General features: G+C 37.5%; 1 protein-coding gene across 1 annotated transcript in view; it reads left to right on the forward strand.

Moving 5' to 3' along the window:
- Ptprz1 (protein tyrosine phosphatase, receptor type Z1) overlaps positions 1-24,942 on the forward strand; it is a 175,407-nt gene that overhangs the window by 139,513 nt on the left and 10,952 nt on the right. Inside the window, exons 14-22 of the mRNA XM_004643317.3 lie at positions 8,057-8,148; positions 10,955-11,040; positions 13,725-13,745; positions 13,921-14,017; positions 14,952-15,034; positions 17,186-17,320; positions 17,868-18,002; positions 21,500-21,663; positions 23,556-23,691. Coding sequence (XP_004643374.1) covers positions 8,057-8,148; positions 10,955-11,040; positions 13,725-13,745; positions 13,921-14,017; positions 14,952-15,034; positions 17,186-17,320; positions 17,868-18,002; positions 21,500-21,663; positions 23,556-23,691 — 949 coding nt within the window. The remainder of the gene's footprint in view (positions 1-8,056; positions 8,149-10,954; positions 11,041-13,724; positions 13,746-13,920; positions 14,018-14,951; positions 15,035-17,185; positions 17,321-17,867; positions 18,003-21,499; positions 21,664-23,555; positions 23,692-24,942) is intronic.

The following is a 24,942-nucleotide window of genomic DNA, read 5'->3' on the forward strand; positions in this document are numbered from 1 at the left end:
TTGTGCAGTGTGGATATCCATTCTGTATACTATTGGAAAATGATAATCTCTGTATAAAGCAATTAAAATAGAAATATAGATATGGAATAAAGTTAATGGCTTTTAAAATTGTTTATTGTTTGTCTGAAGGATGACACATAACTTCCTTCTCATCAACATCCTATTAAAACTCTTAAAGGACAAGCATAATTGCGGCCAGCATGCTCTTCCCTTTCTGCTGCAAGCAGAACATACCAGTAATTAGCAGATTTCCTAGGGATGTAATGTAAGTTGGTAAAACTATCTGTTGGAAACCAAAAATTGTATAATGGTATAAGGATTCATAACTGTAAGCCAAGAAAGGGTTTTGCTTAGTACTTTGTACTTTCAAAGGAGAATTTTCTTCAGAAGATCTATAATTAATTTCTTTTTTGTTCAGTAGCTGTATTCCATTAATTCATATCACTATTCTGTTTGTGTCATTTCAAAATACACCTTCAGTTTATTCCAAAACATTTATTATAGTTATCATTTCCCATCTATCCAGTGCTATGTTGACTACTAGCAAGAAATATCAAAAATGAATGAATGAATAAATAAATGAGTGCCACTCTTTTCAAGAAACCCATGCTTATTGATGAAAAATAATTTTATAAAATAGTATAACCAAGCATACGCATAGCAGCTGAAATCTTAGATATTAGAGAATGTGGAATCTCATAGGCCAGAATGGGCAGGATAAAACAGAACGTAGGACTGGAGTTGCCCAGGGCGCAGGAAGTAGGGCTGGTGAGCGCTCCAGGCAGGGGTGCGGCGGGGGGCGGAGGGTGGAAAGGAAGAGCGCGCGGGATGCGGTGAGGCCAGCGCGGCAGGGGCGCGTCGGTGCCTGCAGCTGCTCCTGAGCTGGCCAGAGCAGAACGCTTCAATACGCAGCGGCATTTCATGCCCCACTTCCTCTACAGAAGAGAGGAGACTGCGGACGATGGACGCCAGATCGTGTGTTCTTTACGTGTCGTGGGTTGGGAGTCCATTGGTCCATAATAAAACGCAAAGCCTGCTTCCTCTGTCTGGACCCTCGTGACCGCTACAGCTGCCGGTGTTTTCACAGCGCCTCCCGCATTTGGCAGAATGCTCTGAACATAGTGCATGGTCGCATGAATATTTGTTCAGTAGCATTCATTCGACTTTCTCCTCACCTTCCTGCCCTGTTTGGATATGTTTATTCAGACTCCTTGATGCAAGCTAATCTGCACACCCATTTTTCAATAAGTGGGAATTAATTTAAATTTTAAATTTTTAAACAAATTTAAAATAAGAAAAATAGAAGTAAATTCTATTTCGTAGTAAATAGTATTAATGTAAAGTTCCAATAAAGATGTCCGGTAATCCTAGTTACTAGATTGGAATAATTAGCATGTCTTTTAATCTCTATTACTGCTTCCAAGTATATTTTCTGAAGAATTAAAAACACTGTCTATCTAATATGATTTTATGTTTCATGGAAAAATTAAAACCTGGACTGGCATTTTATTACAAATGGGTCATCCCATCTATTGTATGAGGAAAAAAGTGCCGGTTGCAAATGTATTATTCACTTTAACCAATAAATTGTTCTCTTTTGTTCACAAATAACATTTTATGTGCCTTAAATAAAGTGTAATAAGTTTAAATAATGAACATTTTCATACTATATGAAGTATCCTGATAAAATTTATCACTCTTATGTATTTCAAAATGCATTAAATGTTGTTAAACATTTGTCCTTCTCACATCTATATGAAATAAATTCACACCAAAATGTAACTTTTCAGATAATTATGCACTAGAGGTAGTAGGAGCTAAATCACAGAGTCTTTAAAGGTTCTGTGAACTTTTCAAGTTCTAGCATAGATGCATTTGTAATTAGTGGGCTTTCACCAGCCGAGACTGAAAGACTTTACACATTTCTGGACATTTTGGACTATAATGAGGATTAAGAATCTGATGACTCAACAATAACAGTGCTTGCAGTCACAGTCCTTACAAATTTTTCTAAATATATATTTAAACATTTTTAAGAGCTTTAATGACATAAAATTGATATAGCGTAAAAGCCACTTATTTAAATTATATAGTTCAATGGTTTTTAATTTATTGTATTTCCTAATGGCTTGTGATTATTTCTTACTTTGCTTATCAAACATGTATGTATCTACTTTCAAGAAATGTGAGTTCACAGCCTTTCTTGCCTCTTTTCCTTGCATTGTTTTTGTATATTCTAGATACAAGTTCTCTGTAACATGTTTAATTTTCAATTATTTTCTCCTGTTCTGGGTATGAGGTTCTAACTTTCTTGACAGTTTAAAGTGCTAAAGTTTGTAATCTTGGGAAGTTCAGTTTGTCCATTTTCCATCATTGCTTTGCTTCTGCTATCCTATCTAAGAAAGCGTTGCCCAGCCCAAAGCCAGAAGATTTACTTCTAAAAATGTATGAAGATAAAAGACATACAGTTCCCAATTTCAAAGATTATAACAAAGCTACAGTAATCAAAATATTCTGGTATTGGCATAGGAATAGATAAATAGACCAAGGAAATAGAATTAAGAGTCTCGAAATAAGTGTTTCTCTTTGTGGTTTATAAGTTTTAGATAAGGGCCCCAACAGTTTTCAAGGAAGAGAGACTTACCCTTTCCACAAATGGTGCAAGGGCAACTAGACATCCACATCAGAAATTAGTTGCTTTTATGGTGCATCAATTTTATGTCATTAAAGCTTTTTTTTTTTTTTTTTTTTTTGTGGAACCAGGGATTGAACTCAGACCCTTGCTTCTGCCAGGGAAGCGCTTATTCTACTGAGCCATCTGCCTGGCCCATTAAAGCTTTTAAGAATGTTGAAATATATATTTAGAAAAACTCATAAGGACTGTTACTTCAAGGACTGTTATTTTTGAGATTAAGAATCATCAGATTTTTAATCCTCATTATAGTCCAAAATGTCCAAGTTGGAATTTTTTTCGCACTGTACACAAAAAAATCATATTCCAAAAATGCCATAGATCTAAATGTAGGACATAAAACCATAAAATTCTTAGAAGAAAATGTAAACATTCCTTTGGCCTAATTTTAGGAGAAAATATCAAGTAGTATTTTAAAAAAAATCCTTTCATCTAATTTGCCTAAATGAAGATGCTACTCTGTACTTACCTTTAGAGGAAGTTAATAGAGCAAATTTCTGGTGATAAAATCTGAGCTTCTTTTGAAGTTCTGGGGGTTTTTTTTTGGCTCCAAATGCCTTAAGGGCAGGTTTGGCTGGCTGCAGTTGTGGGGATCGAACCACAGCAACCTCAGCCTGACTGCTTTGTGGAAGCAGCTACTTAAAGAACTGAGCTAGGGCCAGGCCCCCAGAAGTTCTGTTTTGAACTTGCTCTGTGACCTTGGGTATGTCATTTACCCATGTGTGGACACATTTACTCTGTTCGCTGTTTGGGCAGACTTCATGGATCATCTTTAAGTCTGCAGTAAGTTCCTCTTGAAAAATGAATATAGCACTCTAAGTGTTGTTTCATATCTGTAGATTGTTACTGGGAAATAAAATAATTACACATTTCTAGCTTTTAATTTTAAATACTTACTGTGATGAAAAGGTGTAAATTAAATAATCAGATCACCATTGATTGATAGCACCTATGTCTACAAGTTTAAAACAGTCATCACTTTTTTTAACGTGGCTAAGTGATAATTAGCAGGAGACATAGTCATCAACACTTAGCACATAGACGTGAAGACAGTCACTGCTTATTCAGAACAGATGGACTATAGATACTGAATCTTGTCATACATTAAATAATATGCTTTGAAATTTTTTTCCAGATGTTTTAGGCTGTAATTTACAGAAGTCAAACCATAAGTTTCTAAGATGGAAAGTGTCTTTGGCAGGGAAGATTGTCAAATAGTTCTTTTTAAAGAAAAAGAAGGGCAGGTTTTTAGATCTATCTTAAGTCACATTCTAAGGCTACCAGTTATGTTCAACAGGACGCCACATGACCAAAACCAGTATAGAGAAGAACTTTTCATAAATGCTGTTGTTTTGGCTTGGGGTGGAAAGAAAAGTAGCTATTAATTCTTTCTTTGTCTTAAATTCAAATTCATGGGTCATTGAAGGTAAGTGCTGATCCAGAGTAGAGGTGTCCTGGGACTATACTGGCTTTTAAGAGTGTCACTTCCCATGTGAGACTGCCCGGTTAAATACTCCTAAACATGATACATAGGGGCTTCCTAAGTTAGCCTGTAAAGTTTTAGTTTTTCCCACATGCAAACTTTCTGGTAAGATGTGTCAGGCTGGAAATTACTGTCAAATAACATTATTGGGACGATACCTTCTAAACTCAACAAAGATTTGATTAAATAGTTGAATCAAGAAGAGTTGGTATTTACTCAGTTACAGTAAACAGCAGCAAATTAAACCTCAATGCTAACATGTTTTAATTTACCTTTTCATATTTTATCAGATATTGCTTTCTTTCCTTCCCTGAGAGTGAATTGGCATATCATTTCTTTCTATCCAAATACCCATCCATTCCCATCTGTCTATACCTGTGTGTCCCACTCCTGCCCCCCCCCAAAGTTTTGACACTTCAAACTGTTTAATTCAGGGCTCAAATCGGCAAGATAATCTCGGAGACAGCTGACAGCAATTGGTGGAGTTTATTTGCTACTAGAAGTCCGTGTAATTCAACAAACACTGATTACCTGTTTTACTCCTTGCACTCATTAAGAGACTTTCTTCATATTAAGGAGTAGAAATAATGATACAAAATTTCAAAACAAGATAATAGGAGAGTAGCAAGGGTTAACACATTGCATGTAGTTATTTTCAAAGTAGTGGCTCAGATTACAAGATATAGGCATGAAAAATTGATCAAACAATATAAGCATAAACCTTTCTTTTCACTAAACTAAGAAAAATCAATAGTATAATTACCTTAACTATCCTGTGTGTGTGTGTGTATTTCCTTTTCCCTTCCTTCTTTTCTCCTTCCTTCATCCCAGTTTCTCTTTCCTTTTGAATAGTTTCTTCACTTAAAATTTATTTACTTTCAGTTTCTCACATGAGGGAGACAATCTGATGTTTATGCATGTGAGTCTGACTTCTTTCTCTTATAAGTATGGTCACAAGTTGCATTCATTTACCTATAAAAGTCTCAAGGTTGTCCTTCATTATGGCTCAGTAGTACTCTGCTGTATAAAATTACCATATTTGTTTTATACATTTCTTGGTTGATGGACATTTGAGTTGTTTCCAGGATTTAGCTATAATAAATTGTGCTGCTATAAACTTGAGTGCACATATATCACTGTGGTATGGTGCTTTGGATTCTTAAGGGTTTAGTTCACAAGAAATAAAAAAAATAACCCTATCCTCTAAAAAAATTACAATAAGGATAATAGACATGAACCAAGTATAGTACAAAAATAATTATCCTAACCACCAATAAAGAACAATATTTAACATAACGGTGTATTTTTCAGAATAGTCCTTATTTAGATGAGTGTGAGTGGGAGGTGTTAGATGCAGTGGAGACGGAGATGCTGTGGTTCTGTAATCTGCTTAGGAAATGAGAGGCTATTTTCTGAGAGATGCCTCTGAGCTGTCCTGAAGGAGGACAAGGTTTGCCTTGCATGTTGGTGAGTGAGGCATTTGTTCAAGAGGAGAGTCAGGTTTGAAGCAGGGCAGAGAGCTGCTGAGTTAGACGTGAACAAGGGAGCTTCAATGATCTATCATGTGTTTGTGTTACTAGGGTACAAGATTCAAGCAGAACCATCAAACATGGTGAGGAACACAAATAGGCAGCAATAGTTTTAAAGATTTTGAACTACGTAATCTAAAAATATTTAAAATATAAAATAACAATTACTGTTTATATTTTCAATGAAAATTTTACAAAATAAAGTTACATTGATGAGAGCCGGCCAGATAGCTCAGTGGATTAAAGTGCCTGCTTAGGCAGACACCGGGATTCAATCCCTGGCCTGCTGTGCCAGTTCTGCCCCTATGGCACACTGAGCGGTTGACTGAGACTGGGAGTGGTGGCACCCACCTGCAATCCCAGTACTTGGCAAGCTGAAAAACAGGAGAATCATTACTTATCCAATCTGTGTGGTGAGACTCTGTAAACCATATAAACCCTGTACTAAATACATTTAAAAAAAGAAAAATAGTTACTTATAAGAGCCATACATTATTTCTTAAATGTATATCTATAACTACAGCAGTTGACTTAACTTAGAAATTTGGAATTCTGTTTATTTGTTATCTTTCAGACTACCTCAGATTTCAAGTTTATGTTATTATACATTTAAAGTGTACTGTAACAGTGTGACAGATAATAGAATACTATTTTTTTCTTTTTTAAAAAATTTACTATCAGAAACCCCAAGAGGAGCAGGAAGGCCTGCTCTGTGTGCCATTTAGAAGAACCTAGGAAGGAATGGGCTTCAAGTTAGTTGAAGAAAGAAGTTTCTAGCAATTCACAGAAAAAGTAATCTCTTTCTTTTTGAAGATGTCAAACTGGGTCTTAACTCTGTGTGCATCAGGGAGGCTGTTAAAGAGATTCTTGCATCCCCTGTGGGTCACCCTAGGCTGCTTAAAGAATTCTTCAGCTTTCAGATTCCCTTTCTTTTCCTGTTCTTATCTACTTGGGAAACTATTTTAGTGTCTTCGAAAGGATTTAAATCTGCACCAAATGTAGTGCTTCCTTGTCGTTGTGTTGAAGCTTGGTAAAAATGACGGCACAGACCTACTGAAGTCTTGGGTAGCTTCTGCTCCATTCTGGTTTCAGTTCTGCTCACGTGGACGGCCGCTAGGTAGCTGCTTTGTCAAGGGACTGTGGTTCTCCCCTCTCCCCTTCCCCTCAGTCTGCCCACGCTCTGCTGGCCAGGATGTGATCTTAACTCAGGTTTCTTCTGTCATGTGATCTTGGATCTACTCAGCTTGCTCCTGTACCACTTTCTTTCTCTGGAAAAATATTGTGTTCTGTCAGTCTACACTTCCAGGTTGGACTATCAAAGGCTTGTACTACCATATCGGAAGGCTAATTCTTGCTATGTGAATTGTTTCTTTTGGGTGGTTTCCCTTGTGTGTGGCATTAACGTTAAAAATAAATGTGCAATTTTACATGATTCCTCCACATAGCAATGTATTGATTGAATATTTGGGGTGCCTCCGATGTGCTGATACTGAGGACCAGTACTGTAGTGATTTATGAAAGTACTTTAAGTTATCAGATATACATTCCAATAGAGAAGGCAAATCATAAACATGTAAAACAGACAAATCTGTACATCCATGAATACATAAAAATAGTCAAGATGGTTAGCAACTTAAGTGCTTTGATTATTCTGACTTTACATTGGGGTGAAACCAGTATAATTCAGCAGAATTTTTTTTTTTTAATTTTGGTCTTTTCCAAGGCTCATCACATGCAGTAGGATGTTCTCCTGAGCTGCCTGGGGGTGGCAGCAAGCCCCAGTTCCCAGTGAGATGCATAGTCAGCGGGTAAACTGCTGCTGTGCCTCGTGCTGTGTAGCTAAGCTATGGTGCTTGGCAGGCTGACCACATTGAATGTACTCTCAGCTTATGGTGCTTTCTTTTTTGTAAGAGTATCACTAGTTCTTTTATTTTTGATGCTTTCGTCTTTAATTTTTATTTCATTAGCACTTGTTTATTGTACATGAAGTTTACTTATGATGTTTTCAACTTACCATGGGCTTATCAAGTTATAACCCCATTGGAAGTACTTCCTATAATAATAAGTAATAAAGAGAAAATAAAATGATGAAACAGATTGACCTAGGAGGAAAGGATGACACCTTTAGCTAGCATGGTCAGGAATTCCGTGAGGAGGTAGCATTTCAGCCAGTGCATTGATAATGGGCAGGACAGCAGCTGAGCAGAGGGAGTGACAAAGCCAAGGCCCCGAGATGGCACAGACAGGGCTTTGTTTTGTTTTAATCTGGGTAATTCCACCAAGAGAAAGTCCACAAGCCGTCTGATTATCTACACAGACAGAAGTATAAATTTCTTTCTTTCTTTTTTTCAGAAAATGCTTCCAGACTGCACACTTTTATTTAGAGGACAGTACCTCCCCTCGAGTAATTTCTACCCCACCAACACCCATCTTTCCAATTTCAGGTAATGACTTAAGAGTGTGGCCACAGGTAGCTGGGAGGTGCTGAAATAGAAGCACCATACTAGGAGGTTTGCTTTTGTTCAAGCACTTGGTGAATCGCTCTAATATAAATTAGTGACTATATATATTGCCCCGAAGGTTAACTGTATGACATGCCAAGAACCCAGGCACGTATCTTCTTCTCATTGATTTTAAACATTCTTAACTATAAATCTGATATGGCACAAATAATAACTGTTCAGGTGTATTAGTGAAATTAAGCTTTTATAACAATAAAATATTAGTTAAGAGTTCTGACTTCTACTGATTTCCATTACTTCAATGGAAACCTAATAAATAAATAAATAAATATCAAAATATACCAACGCGGTAAATGCTGATAGGATACAATAACAAACAGAAAGCAACAAGCTGGTTCCTTTCTGCTCACTTGCATTTATATAAGAAAAAACAATTCTTAATTACATTATGAAGAACCTTTCAAAAATGCTGGTGATGATGAAAAAGGAGACAAAGAATATTTAGTTGCTTGAACTACTTCAGTCTCCAAATGCTGAGTGGTTGAAAATTTATTTGGGAGTACATTAACTGCTGGTAACAGAATTGGCCTGGATGGCAGTACCCCGAAATGAATCAGGGTGCTTTTGGTTGGTGCACCCACTGGCTCCACAGTTCACGTGACAAACAAGACCACAGCCACTCATTTATGTAACATCTTAGGTGAAATGTGGTAGCACAAAATGCGTTGTCTAGACTGTGTGAAGTGTGTGGGAAGTACTGGGGAAGAAAGGCTCAGATGGCCACAGAGAGGTTACCGAGCGAGTGAGCAAGCTCACAGGAAACGGCGATCTGTGTGGTCCTTCTAGAGATCACCGCTTAGACTGATGCTGCGTGAAGTATTGCTAGACAGTCAAATTCTCTGGGATAGAGCAAAAGAGAAATCTCTTGACTAAAAGAAACACAAAAAATATCTCATTTATATTTATTCTGTACCTATAAGGCAGAAGGTATATTTATTTTTATATAAATTTACACTTATATTAGAAGAAATTAGAAGTGTCATGTTGGTTTCCCATTATTTTTCAATATAAACTCAGGATACTCTGCCACTGAGCTAATCCCTCTGCCCCTTTTATTTTGAGACAGGGTCTCTCTGATTCACTCCAGGGGAGCCTTGAACTTTATCATCTTCCCAACCCAGCTTCCCCATAGCATAAATTATAGGCATGCACCCCCAGCACTGTTTTATCCACTCCAACTCTTTGACCACCACTGTCTTATTTCTGCTCTTATAGCTTATATTAGTGTCCTGGGCATTTGCATCAGTATGGGATAATTTTTCATTTCCATGCTTAGCATTTGCACGCAGAGCCTCCAGCCCTCCGCTGCAGTTGGCTTCCCTTTGCTTCTGAGCATGTCTCCTCTCCCCACTCCATGTGGGGGTCCAAATTAACTCTCACATTAACCAGAACACAGCAGGATTTATTATTAACTAATAAGGGCAGTAACTTTAAATCACGAAAAAATCCCAAATCCTCCATTTTGCCTGTCAGTGGAACAACACGAGAGGACATAGCTTGCCTTCCCTTGCTTGGCTGTCAGAGATTCAGTCTCCATCCCCGCACATGCACCTTTCATGTAAAGATGGATAATGAAAAGATACATTTCTCTCACTTACAGTTAATAGAAGAAATCACTTAAGTAGCTAACTCTAGCACCCAGTCTGCTTCTAGAAGGCTGGTTGTGTAGGGTTTTGGGTTTGAAGGACATTCACTAAAATTTATGATCCTGGTGTGACACCTTATTTCTGTTTTCTGATCTAATTATAAAAGCTTCTTCTAATGGAGATCATTCAGTAGGTGTGAAGGTGGAATGACACCTTTGTCTAATATTTCTCAAGCTTGACTGGCTAATTCAATTTTAGTATTCAGGTCCACTCATCTAAGAGGGAGAACAGATGGATTCTAATTTTTTTATGCAACAAATTCTTGGTAACTGAAGCTTAAAAATATTAGAGAACGTAAACGTGGAACATCTGTTGATGTAAATAACTGTTTCTAGTAAAATGTGTTTGATGTTTCCTTGTCAGAGAAATCACTTGTGAAATTGCACACTGTGAGCTCGTAATATGCTTACTGTCAGGAAGTCTTTCCAGGGGAAAAGAAAAGTAAACCAGGGCAGTTAATGTAATTTGGCCCCTTTTCAATTAATTAACAGATCCAGTGACTTTGTTTACATTGCATATTTTCAAGTTAGAATTCTTGAAGTTTTACAGATTAAAAGTCCCAAAGGTTTTGAACATTATTCTTAATGAATATTCTTGTATAAATATTTTTTATTATTTAATGAAAATGAAAAATGCCTTAAAATGGAAACACCTGACTATTTGACTGTAAGGCATTAAACTATACAGTTTTAGAACACTGAAATTTCACTGTAGTAAAACAAAGTATATTATTTCTGCATGTAGCCTCTACTTATATAAAACACAGTTGGCCTTAAAGAGATGGAGTGCCTGAGAAAGGAGGTTTGGAGAGATTTATAAATTAACACTGGACGCACATGATTTTCATCTTTTTTACTACTTATGGAAAAGGGTTTTTTATGAATCAGGTTTCTAAGATTTGCACTATGTTTGAGAGTGAATATAAATAAAATTGACCATTGTTGCTTACAGTCTGAGCACAAATCTAGTTGGGTATATAAAATAATTAAATTTTGAAGTTGTTTTAGGAGATAGTTTGTAATAGAGAGACGCACCCATTTATATTGATCTACCTTTCTAAGATAACTTTTTTATTTCCTCAGATGATGTTGGAGCAATTCCAACAAAGCACTTCCCAAAGCATGTTGCAGATCTGCATGCCAGTAATGGGTTTACAGAAGAATTTGAGGTACGAGCTCAACGATTCTATGTCACGTAACATAGAAAAATAATAAATTCTATAGATTCAATAGCAATAGCCTATTTCTTAACTGGCAAGTATTGAAAATATTTTATTTCTAGAGAAAGTATCAACTCCATAATTACCTATTTGTTTGGGAAATGTATCGCAGTTACCATATAATTTAGAAAGTGGGTTTCCCATTTTAGAAGCCAATTTGTATGACTGAGAGAATAAAACAATTGTGACTACTCTCCCACTGAGTTCAGATCTCGTATCCCATGCTAAAATCTGAATTTAGAATGGATCCTTTTAAATTTTCTAAATTATATGAATTACATTAAATTACTAAATGTCATGATTTTCAGCTAAATTATATGCAGATCCTTACTTGTAAGTATTATACCAGTGTACAAGCAAAAACATTTAGGTAACTCTTTTATTGTACAAAGTAAAATAATTTTTCTCAAGAAAATATGTGTTCTAAAAGCCACTTGAAATTTAAAATCAGTGAAAATTTTCCTATGGATAGCTCCATTCAATATTCTTAATATAAAAGGGGTAGAGAAGTGTATTGGATTAGTGAATTATGACATCATCTAGATAATGTTTTTGAAATAGGGCATCATAATTCCAGAGGCAACAACAATAGCTTCAGGAAGAAAAACAAAGCTGTTCTTTTTCATTGTGCCAAAAATATCATTGACCGGGTACTCGCACATCCAACCTTCCCTCAACTCCAGGAATTAGCTGTTATTATTTCTATTTATGTTATCCATGAAATCAGACTGCATAGAAGTTCATTAATCACCTATAAATAGCAACGCTAGAATTCAGACCTAAGCATGCGACTTTAAACTTCATGCCCTTGCCATTAGCCACCAACACCAAGCTCCCCTCTGGCCTCTTCCCTCGGAGAAGCATCTCATGACACTGCCTTTGCCTCACCCCTCCTCACCAGCCCACACCACAGTGCTCCGTGGTCTTCCTTCTTGGAAGGACTTGGAGCTCTGACCTGATCATTGGATCTGCTCACTTACCATCTACTCCCTTCCCCGGACACGTTAATCACTTCTCGGGTCTCACATTAGTCAAGACTTAGGAAAGGAAAATGCTATAGATGCAAAAGCTTTAAGAAAGCAGGAGAAATGAAGTGGGCTCTATTGTGAAGAATTACCTATGTAAAGCACTACTTCATAGCCGGGCGTGGTGGTGCATGCCTGCAGTCCCAGCGACTGGCATGACTAAGGCAGGGTGTTCTCAGTAGGAAGCTAGCTCTGGCAACTTAAGGAGACCTTATCTCAAAATAAAATTGAAAGGGTGAGGAATGGAAATCCGTGGTAGAGCACTTGCCTAACATGTGTATGCCCCGAGTTTCAATCTCTGATATGTAAAACAAAAAGTATAAAATTACTTTTCCTTCCCATAAGATAGCAGTTCCTGGTAGTACCTCAGTATTAACTGCTGTGGTAACTTAACGTTGACTGTAGTGTGAACTGGTAACAACTACCAGGCTAATACCCAACAAAAGTGTGCTTGCAATAGAGAAAACACGTCACAGAGCATTCTAATCTCCCAAATGTCAGTCAATGGTCTGTGTAAAAAACAGAATGTTTATAATTGAAGTTGGTGACGGCATATACCCCAAGGCAGATCACTGTTTTCACAAACATAAAGTTATTTTGAATATAAGCAGTCCATAATAATTAAATTAATAAGAAACTTCATATTTCACTCAAATTTTTTCTTAATTTTAATACTTTTAACACATATTCTGACCTTTAAAACTTTTCAATGTTTAATAACTAATAACACTACATCTTTTAAGTGGTTCATATATTAGATGTATATGATCCAAATATTAGAATAATTGTTAGATTATTTTTAATTGTTCAGAATGATTTGCTGCCAAAGAGGACTTCAGACTTATCTAGAAAGATGATCACTGAAGAATCAGATTTATATTTAGGTTATATACTTTCTCATAAGTTAAAATGATTTCATTTTATTATCTTAATACTAAATTTTAAATTCTAAGCTAATATAGAGAATATCTCTGAGTAGCACTTTAATTCATTTTGTCAAAAATGGTAGAAATAATTTTTCCATTCCCATTCAAGTTTAAACATAAAGAGGCTAATTAATTAAATATACAGAAAGTAATCCTAAATTTTTCTTAAAATGACATGATAGATAAGATTACAACAAGACCTTTGAGAATTTTAATGTCTGACAAACTTAAGTATGTTTAAGTCATGTAATAGGTAGCTATTCCTTAAAATAACTTAAAAGACAACAACAACACCACTAGTATCAGTACTTCAGAGTTCCAGTTAGTGCTCTAGTGAATAAGTAAACTTATACTTGTACATTAACAGATTCTGTACCTGATACAAAATGGATCAGGGAATGTGTAGTTCTTTTCATCTACATTTTAAAGATATTGTATTACATCAGTGTCCTTTTTAGAAGGGTTAGTTTTCCTTTTACATAATTTTAAGGTTCCAAATTGTTAGACAATTTGATTTGCATGCAATTGTTTGAAACATTCTGTCTTGCTAGTATGTGACAATGTATTTATTGCATGATCATCGCTTTCCATTGTAAACCTAATATGAACACTTTTTTTTCTCATTTGTCGTGTGCTGTGGAATTTGATTTCTTTACTTTTTTGGCATTCATTCCCTCATTAGACACTGAAAGAGTTTTACCAGGTAAGGCATTATTTCACTGCATTTTCTTTTAGTCAAGAAGTAGTTGTAACATGTACAATCTTTGTTATTGTTTTTGGATAGACAATTTTGTTCGTTTTGTTTTACATATTTTATTTTAAGGTGTTTTTGTTTGAAAGCATGTGCATTAAAATAATGTCCATGCAATTTCTTGCAGGAAGTGCAGAGCTGTACTGTTGACTTAGGCATTACAGCAGATAGCTCTAACCACCCTGACAATAAGCACAAGAACCGATACGTAAACATCGTGGCCTGTGAGTACAGCCTCCACTCCTCTGGCTCCATCTCCATCGAGCTGTGGCATTAACCAGTGCCCTGAAGACATGGATAGTCAGCCCTCGGTGTGGCTTTTCGGGTCCTGGGTTAGCAGGAAATAGAACTTGGGTTTGAAAGCATATAGCATTATATAGCCCCATCTGTTTCTTTTATAAATAAAATGAATTTTAATGCAAAAGAATAGTATGCCCCATGAAGCCACCATGCTTCCTTCTAGTAACACTTTCCTTTCTCATTATGTGTCTCCCGCAAGTAAATATAGTTTCTCTGTAGAACTGAAGTGAATCCCAGAGTCCTTATTTCAACATGTTTAAATTCTCACAGTTACACTGTGCATACTTACCTTAGCTTTTATCCCCTTTCACCTAGCAATGACATCTCCTCCATGCCTGCATAATTGTCTTCCTATCTGTTTCCTTGAAAGAGCCAGGGATCATTCTGCTTCTTTTCCTAGCATCACTTTCCCCATTGCCCTGCTGTTCAGGATCCATATGCCACTGTCCTCCCTAGGCTTCCTGGGGCTCCCATCCCTCTTCCTTCTCTCTGAGTGGCTTTCCAGTGTTCAAAGCCCCAGAATCATTTCAAATGCTCACCCAGGATGCAGACTGTAAGCTTCAGCCGCTATGAAAACTTCTATGATCATCCCAGCATAACACCCGCCTTCACGTCTCCCTTGCCTCTCTCTCAACACCTGCACTTTCCTTATGACATCTGTCCTGGGCTCACCTACTGCATTAGAACATTTTTTAAAGCAGAAATTTTGTTTGTTGTCTTTATTTTCTCATTTTCCCACAAAGCCTAATAAATTATTTTTGTGCTTTTAATTTATGACATACTTATGACACAAATATAAATGACCTTTATTCTGGAGTAATCTGTACTTCATTGAAATATATTCTTTTTCCCCCACAGATGATCATAGCAGGGTTAAACTGGCACAACTTGCTGAAAAAGATGGGAAGCTGACGGATTACATCAACGCCAACTATGTTGACGTAAGCATGTTTGATCTGAACATTATGGTAATGACACTATACATGTTATCTGCTTTAACAATAAAAAATAACTCAGAGTGAATAATCTGAAGGGAGCTTATGACAAAATGATTTCAGATGGGACAGCAGTTTAATTACCTTTTCTCGTGGGAGAAGGAGGGAACTCAGGCTAGGAATGTAAGTTCAAGGCAGAGTATGGCTAGCCAGGCAAGCACTTATTCTACTGAGCCATCTCCCTGACCCCAGGATGGCTATCTAGATAGGTTTACAACCCCTAAATGAAGGGGTGGGGCCCGTTTTTTAAATTTCCTACAGCTCCTGACACAGTGTTACACATACAGCAGATGATTAATGCAGCTAAAGGAAATATTTTCGTGGTAATGCCAGTAGAGAAATGCATAGTTATTAAACCACCCATTAGTCTTTAGAATGGGGGGCCTGCCCCGTAGCTCAGTTCTTTAAGTGGCTGCTTCAACAAAGCAGTCAGGCTCAGGTTGCTGTGGTTCCATCCCCACAATTCAAGCCAGCCAAACCTGCCCTGAAGGCATTTGGAACAAACAAAAAAAAAAAAAAGAAATCCTTCTGCCTTTACAGACCCAGTCCTAGCCCAGGCCTGAACCAGGGATTGAACTCAGGACCTTGTGCTTGCCAGGGAAGCGCTTATTCCACTGAGCCATCTCCCCAACCCTGATAGGTTGATTTCTATCTCTTTCTACCAAATTCTATACACCTGAAGGGGATTGAAATGTTCTTGACATTGAAACAATGATTTGAAACATCTTTTCAAGCACGCAAGTGTTTTGCTGTTGTTTATTGTTCTTGTTGTTTTATAACACATTCTGTACTAATGTCACATATTCTGTTCCATTATCTTCATTAATTGTTTTAATGTTTGTTAAAAATTCTAATTTCATGGTTTTCTTAGTTACATTTCTTGTTGTTAAGATGAAATACCTAACATTAAAAATTAACGGAAGAAAAAAAATCTTTAAAATGTGGGCAGGTCCCCCTCAGGACACTTGAGCTTTTCAAACTTTTGGGGCTCTCCAGCTAGTGTAGATTACTCACTGATTTCTGGCTTTTCACTGTAGTTAGTGGAATGTCAGCAAAATTCAGTGGTTTCCCAGACTCTAATCTCAGACTAGCTCTCTGCAGGTGGAGGCTATTGGCAACCCTGAATTCAAAGAAGTGAGTGCATTCATATGAGGTGGGCTTGTTACGGGAGGCCATATGTATGTCAGGATGAATCTGAGTCTTGTAGTTTTGGCTGGTTCTGAGTTCTAGCTCTGCCATGTTGAGCTGTGGAACATCTGTCAAGCATCTTTTCCAGTAATGAATGGCTAAAGAGAGCTAGTAATGAACAGGTCTGTTCCATGCCACCAAGGACAGGAATGAAGTCAGAACCCCAGAGGTTTCTTACATGTTGTAGGCACTGAGCCACATTGCCTGGAAAGTATTCCAAAAGAACACAAGGAGAAAATCATGAGACTGGGCGTGGTGGTGCATGCCTGTAATCCCAGCTCTTGAGAGGCTGTAAAAAGGCCGATCACTAGGAGTCTGATCTAGTAGTGAGACCCTTAACATCCTGTAGACCCTTACCTAAGATACAAAAACAAAAAAAGAAAAAGGAGCAACTCTTGGGCTGGTCAGGTAGCTCCATGGTCTAAGTGCCAGCCTGACAAGCACAGGGACCTAGGTTGAATCCCTGGCACCATATGCCACACCAGCCCCACCCCAGGCATAAGATGGAGGCCACTGAACCTGGGCATGGTGGCACACCCCTGCAATCCCAGACCTGGGGAGGCTAAGACAGAATGGTCACTGTGAGTTCCGGCTGCATAGAAAAACCCTGTACCAAATAAATAAAAGATTTTTTAAAAAAATTTTAAAGGAACAAATCTTATTCACAGTAAATAAATTTAGGCTAAAATCATTTGGAACAAAGACGCAGAGAACTATAAATGTGCCAAACTAAAGAGAACTATTTTTTAACACATCCTACAGTTAGTGGTTAAGCTACCCTTGGTTTTATCAAATTTCTTCAACTTTGAAACTATTTGCAAAATGGTACTGACCTTAAAAACTTAAGTACTATCCAGTTTGAAAGCATCCATAATTCACTTAGGAAGCAATGCTTAATTGTCTCTGCAGGGATACAACAGGCCAAAGGCTTACATTGCTGCCCAGGGACCCCTGAAATCTACAGCTGAAGACTTCTGGAGAATGATATGGGAGCATAACGTGGAAGTTATCATCATGATAACAAACCTTGTGGAGAAAGGCAGGGTATGTGTTGGGTGTGGGGTCAGCCCTTGACAGCAACGAGAGATGGTTTCAGCTAGCTTTAAAAGTCAGCATTAGAAAGCAGCCAAAATTAATTAAACTAATAAGGATTTCTTTTCATAAGTATGACAGCTAAAGAGATTTGATTAGCATTATATTCAAATCTTTTTATCATCCATCAAGCTGTCTTCTTTAAATCCATTCTTCATGCTGTGAGAAAAACATAAATGAGGTGTACTACAAAGCAGTAAGGAGTGTAACCAATTTCTGTTTGGAGGACCTGGATTTGAGTGCAGGCTGGCAGTGTATCTGGCGACACTTGCCTGTACAAAAGGGGGAAGATGAGCTTAGGTCATCTCAAGTCCCTCAGGTCTGGGAGTCTATCACGGGTCTCTACTAGGGACTTGCAGTCATTGAGAAAAGAAGAATGACCTTTAGGTGAGTCAAGCAGCCTTCCTGTCATTATCCGCATTCTTCACTTGCTTCAGGGATGGCTTTGATACTGAACATTTGAAATTTGAAAACAGAATCTTTCCTTTTCCTTTTGCAGAGAAAATGTGACCAGTACTGGCCTACAGATGGTAGTGAAGAATATGGAAACTTTCTGGTAAATCAGAAGAACGTTCAAGTGCTTGCCTATTATACTGTGAGGAGTTTTACACTAAGAAACACAAAGATCAAAAAGGTGAGTCAACCAATAAAGGACACATTCCACCAGACTAATAGATAAAGAAAACTACAGATATAGATATACATAGATGTAAATATAGATATGGATATAGATGCATGCCTTGGTTCATAAGCTTAATTTATTCTACAAAGAATAACTTTTTATGTGGGAAGATGACTGCAGTCATGTTTGTCACCAGGTGTGCAGTTTACAAACAAAAACAAAATCATGTCAAACATTTTTGTGTGCAAACCATATTGTTTGCCCATAAAAGTGTTCATGAAACTGAGATACCACTGTGTGTGTACACAGTGGGGGTGTGTTTCTATGTCTGTAGATGGATAGCTAGACAGACAGAGCAATACTATGCACCTTTAAGAGAGAATGAAATACTGTCGCTTGTGATAACTTGGATGAACCTAGAGGACATTGTATTAACCAACGTAAGTCAGGCACAAAAAAAAACACTAATAACATATTGTTGCACTTGTATGTGGAAACTAGAAAAATCAAATTCAAAATAAGAGTGGAATGATGGTTGTTAGGTCCTGGAAGTGCAGGAAGCTGTGTGGTGTTGGTCAAAGCATACAAAATTCCATTTAGCTAAAAAGGGTAAGTTCAAAAGCTCTATTGTGTGGTATTATGACTGTGGTTAACAACAGTGTACTCTGTTCTTAAAAACTCTAAGAATATTCTCGCGAAAACTATTTGACATGATGCACATGGTAATGAGTTTTATTTTCGCAGTGTATACAATGTTACACACTGAAAATATGTACATAATTTTTGTCAATTCATTTTGAAATAAACAATGATATTTATATCAGCAGTTTTTTTATGAATTCAGTCCATTTATAAGTGAATAGGTGACGTAATCAAGACAGGGTACAAGTTAAGTGTCTTCTAAGTGTCTGTGAGCAGTGGCTTTGGAGTCAGAGTGCTCATGGTGCAAGTGGTTACAAAGGATGTGATGTGTGAATAAACATTCTTGTTGTATGTGAGCATTTCAGAGGAGAGACTTCATGTAATCCTAGCATCCAGTTAAGAAGTGTGAAGATTGAAATAAGTGAAGTAAAATATACCCAAAAAATAATGTATTAGCTCTTATTCTCAAGAAAAACAGAAACAATAGGAAGAACAGGAACAATAGGGTGAACAGATACGGATAGATGTGAATGGATGGAAAAATGAGATCAAATGAGGTGAGGTGAGGTGACATGACATGAGGTGAGGTGAGGTGAGGTAGGGTGGGGTGCGGCAGGGCGGGGCGGGGTAGGGTGCAATGGGGTAGGGTAGGGTAGAATAGAGTAGATGGGCCATTTTCTAAATATTGACTAATACAGTTCTGGAGATTAGCAAATCTGAAATCTGAAGGACAGGTTATCAGCCTGGAAATTAGGATAAGATACTTCAGTGTGGAGTTCTAATTCATCAAGGCCTCAGGCTAAAATTTTAAGCAGGTTGCTACATTATAATATTGTGTGTGTGTGTGTGTGTGTGTGTGTGTGTGTGTGTGTGTGTGTGTGTATGGCTGGTCAGTCCTCCCTGGGGTGGGGGGAGGATGTAGTGCCAGGGATTGAACCACGATCCCTGTGCCCTTGCCTAAGCTTGCCTAAGCAGGTGCTTTAAAGTGCTGAGCTATCTCACTGGCCCCTGAATTACAATCTTAATGAGAATCTCTTCATTTTAATTTTTTCTAAAAGATCTTTTTATCAATATCACAGTGTTTTTTCTACTTATATATTTCATTTTTTAATTTTTAAAAAAATATTTAAAGAGAGTACAAATTAGAGGGCCAGCCTGATAGCTCAGCAGACTGAAGCACCTGTTTAGGCAGAGAGCAGTAGCTGAAGTTGGACCACAAGCCTGTGTGCGGGCCCCATCCCCGGGGTGTGCTGAGATGGTGACTGAGACTAGGTGTGGTAATGCGCGCCTGTAATCCCAGCACTTGGGAGGCTGAAAACAGGAAAATCACTACAAGTCTGATCTATGTAGTGAGACCCTGGAGACCCTGTAGTACCTGTCCTAAATACAGGAAAAAAAAGGGAGGACAAATTAGAATTAAAACAGAAAAAAATAAAAGCGATAAGAATTTCACTTGACAAAGTAGTGTGAATCTCACAGTATTTGGTGTGATACATGGTGTTGTCTTTTATCCAGTTATTCATATTACCAGATATATGCGTGTAAAATTGAAGAAGAAAAAAAAGAAATGTATAAGGAATTAAGAAGAGAAAAAGTACAAACAACTGAAAAAAGGGGATGAAACAAATTAAGCATTAACTGCTTCTTTCCATAGACCAGAAATGCACAGTACAGTTGTCCAAACCATCCTGCTTACATGCATAGATAAATCTCTTTTCCCCACTCTCTCTCCTGTCCTCCTCAACTCAGTAACCCTCTCCTTTTGGATAAGTTCATTCCCTTTTCCCAGTATCTATCGCACCCTTCAGATTCCATCTTTCTCGTTCGGGTTCCCACACAAAGGGGTCAATGCAATATTGGCACATGCGGGTCTGATTTATTTTACTTAAGAGTATATTCTCTGGTTGAATCCATTTGCTGACAGAAGACTCAAATAAATCCTGTTTTATAGCTGAATAATACTCCATTGTGTAAAAATACCACATAACTTTTATCCATTCTTCACTTAATGTGCATCTGGGTTTTCAGGATTTAGCTATGACAAATTGCACTGCTATAAACATGGGTGCACATATATAGCTGTGGTATGAGGTTTTCAGTTCTATCTAGAATATATAAAAAATTTAAAAAATCATGCCCCCCATATTCAAAGACCCAAAAATGGGCATCTGAGATGAATATATGCTTCTCAGAGGAAGAAATACAAATGACAAGTAAATATATGAAAAAATGTTTATCGTTGGTCATTTGAGAAATACAAATTAAAACAACACTGAGATTCCATCTCACCCCAGAAAGAATGGCTAACATCAAGAAGTCATCCAATAAAAATGATGGAGAGGATCCAGAGAAAAAGGAACTCTTCTGCACTGTTGGTGGGAGTACAGAGTGGTACAACCACTATGAAAATTAGTGTGCAGATTCCTTCAAAAGCTAGGATTGGAGGTCACATTCAAGACAGCTAGCTCCCCATCAAGTGTTTTCAATAGTCCCTTCTTTATTAGCAAGCCTGTCTTTGCTCTTGAGGCCTCAAAGAACTAGATTGGTGTCACCTACAATATGGAAAGTAATCTGCTTTACTCAACATATTCTAACTTAAATGTCAATTCCATCTTTATCTTCATAGCAATAACTGTTGTGACTAATGTTCCAAAAGCAAAGAAAACTAATGTTCCAATAGCCTCAATAAGTAGATACATAAAATGGTCCATCATAAATGACAATGTGCTTTTATTTGCTTTATTACATAATCTTGAATTTATATTTAAGAACTGTGTGTGTGTGTGTGTGTGAGTGCGCGCTTACATGCACATGTGCATGCACATATGTGTGTGTGTTCCTGTTAATAGCTGTCTGAATTTTTCTAGGGCTCCCAGAAAGGAAGGCCAAGTGGGCGAGTGGTCACACAGTATCATTACACACAGTGGCCAGACATGGGAGTCCCTGAGTACTCCCTGCCAGTGCTGACCTTTGTGAGAAAGGCGGCCCACGCCAAGCGCCACGCAGTGGGGCCTGTTGTAGTGCACTGCAGGTAAGTCTCAGAGATGTGCCTCTAAACCCCTAGAACTGCTAATGAAAGGAAATCAATAGAATGAAGTTTTTCTAAAACTGGAATGATTTCATAATATAAGATAGATGAAATTGTATGACCATTTTTGTAAGTACTGATCACTAGAGCATGTGTATGTCGACTCAGAATCTGATTCTGGAATATGTCAGCTCCCCCAGGTAGTTTTATATTTATTACTCTATTTGGCTATTGGGATGATCTTCAAATTTTTAACTGTGTGAATCAGGTAGAACAATATCTTTGCTGCTAAAACATTTATTATAGCATATAACATTGTGGCATAAAAATGCTTGAGATAGAAATCCTAACTTTTAAGAGTTAGTCTGGGGGCCAGCAAGGTCACTGAGCAGACTAAAGTGTCTGCTTAGGCAAGTTTAGGCAAGCGCAGGGATTGCATTTCAGTCCCTGGCACCACCACATGCTGTGCCAGCCCCACCCCCAGGGTGGGCTGAGCCAACCATAGAGTCTGGGCTATAGTGGGGCAAGCCTATAATCCCAGTGCTGAGGATGCTAAAAACAGGAGGGTCACTATGAATCTGAGCTGTGTAGTGAGATGCTGCAACAACCAAATACATTAAAAAAAAAAAAGTGAGTCTGTACAGATGTTAGGTCTGTTTAAATAGGAGAAACTGAAATACATGCACAGTGAGGAATTTGTTTCAACTAGTTCAAAACCAAACTCTCCATTTTCCTCAGTCCTTTCTAATACGTCACATGGAATACATTATCAATTCATTGCTTCCCAAGAGTATTCCTTTTCAAGATTGTATTAATCAGCAGAGTAAATAGTATTACTATGAGAGGAAAATTTATGAAAATTTTTTTCATATTTTGCTTTCATTTTATTTCACTTGTTTTTTTGAAGTGTTTTAATATAATATTTTTTCAATAAATAGCTCTTAATATTAATGGAGTGATGGCCATAGGCCACATTTTATGACCACAGAAATGAGTTTGTTTCTACACAGTATTTTTGCCAAAGCAATGTCTGTGTTTTTCCAGAAACGAGTGTTTTCCTTTTTGCTATATGGCTTAGCTGACAGATTCTAATTACCTATCTTGGAGTTATTCTCACATAAAATTTGAGAGGCTCGTCTTGAGTTTCGAATATGTTAGCCTGTTGATAAATTGAGGAAAATCAGAAGACAGAAAAAAATAGCTCTGAAGGTCAGCGATTGTTTCTTAGCAAATGGAGAAAGACTGGGCTATTGTGCAGAGCAGGTGCTAATTTTCCACTCTCGCACTTCCTACGTCTCAGAACATTTGAAAAGAATCTCTGCCTATGAATCCTGTCCCTCTGATGGAGCTCTGAAGAAGTTGATAGATAATGGCCCTTTAGAAATGACTGAAGTTATGCTTTATTCCTCACGATGTCACTGAAATGATATTTTCAGTTGAAAGCTCTAACAAATTCTTTGTCCTATTAAATGTGGAAACCTTTACAAACACATCTACCTGGCAATACAGACCCAAGGACCTTTCCTTTTCAGAATTTGTTGAAGCTAATGCTTCTCAGGTTAATAGCCTGTTTGCTATCTTCTGATACATAATATTTTCACTCCACAATATGAAATGAATGATAAATGTAACTGCTGAAAAAATGTTTAAAATCTCCTCCCAAGAATAGGTTGTTTAGAAGTTTGACTCCTGGCAAAAAATTCAAATGGAAAATTTTAATGCTATTTTAAACATGCTTAACAACTAAACTGATTATAATTCTCTGTTGTTCAACTTATTGTGTGGTTCATTTGTTTGGGGAAGAAAATTATTTTAATCAACTTGACAATCTATAAAAGCCTATTGTTTTAAATTTATCTTATGCCTGACACTGAAATATTTCCTTTTCTGTTCAGCGCTGGTGTTGGAAGAACAGGAACATACATCGTGCTAGATAGTATGTTGCAACAAATTCAACATGAAGGAACTGTCAATGTATTTGGCTTCCTAAAACACATTCGCTCACAAAGAAATTATTTGGTGCAAACTGAGGTATGGTTTTAAAAAGATACCTTTATCCATCAAGGGAGCTGTTGCCGAAATTAATTACCTCAATCTCCTTAGCCTGCCATAAGGAAGCACTGTGCAACAGATGGGCTAGCCTAAAGCAGCAGAACTTGAGTGTCTCATAATGCTGGATTCTAGAAGTCTGAGAACTGGTGCTGGTCAGGTTCTGCTTCTTCGGAAGCTTGTAAGGAAGTTTGTGACTTGCATCTTTCCACTTCCAGTGGAAAAGATTCCTTAGCATGTAGAAACCTCACTTCTGTCCCTGTCTGTCTTCACATGGCCTCTCCCTGCATGTCCAAATTTTCTGCTTCCCGTGAGGGTATTAGTCATTACCCTATGTCACATGACCTCATCACAACTAGTTACATCTAGTTACATATTCTGAGGCATTGAAGAGTTAGAGCTTCATCATATCCTTTTGAGGGACATGACTCTGACCATAACCCCAGGTACCTGCAGATATTTCATGGATGGGCCAGTTAAATGTTGTCCGGTCTGTGACCAACTGGGGTACATCATTAAGATGGTATTAGGTCAAGGGGCTGAGGAAATGGCTCAGTAGAATAAGCACTTCCCTGGCAAGCACAAGGGTCTGAGTTCAATCCCCGATTCCGCAAAAGGAAAAAAAAAAGATAGCATTAAGTCAATGGAACAATAGCTATCCCTCACAGCAAAAACCTCATCAGCTGAAACACATAGCAAACTAACAGACTCATTTTATTTTTTTAGTTTAAAAAGCATAAATGGCATCCATATTGCAGCCTTTTTAGGCCTACAAAATTTGAACATATATAACACAAAATAGAGTCTAAGCATCAATTTTATTTGCCTTATTTCTAAATTTAAAAAATGAATTAAAATTGAAAAGTATAGATGCCAGGTAGAAAACAATCAGAAACATATTTGAGTGGGTTTTAAGAATGAAACCAAGAAAATGACTTTCTGTTCAAATGAGACCAGATGATTCTATAAATTATATATGGTAGCTACCAAGAGAGACTTGTAAGATGGGAAGTCTACCGGACGTATAGCAGTCAGGTAAGTACTCATGGGAAATACAAAAGTTCCATATTCTAAGAAGAAGCAGAGAAAAACATTGCTTTGCCTCTTTCCGTAGTTTTGCTTCCTACTCATAAATGTGAACATGCAATAAATTAAGAGGTGTTGTATGAAGGAGATTGTTTCTCCCAAGCTACCTCCTGCCTGTGTCGGACTTCTGACCAGGTCTGGTCAGTA

The sequence above is a fragment of the Octodon degus genome, unplaced genomic scaffold (genome assembly GCF_000260255.1).
Source record: "Octodon degus isolate 3935 unplaced genomic scaffold, OctDeg1.0 scaffold00170, whole genome shotgun sequence".
NCBI lineage: Eukaryota > Metazoa > Chordata > Mammalia > Rodentia > Octodontidae > Octodon > Octodon degus.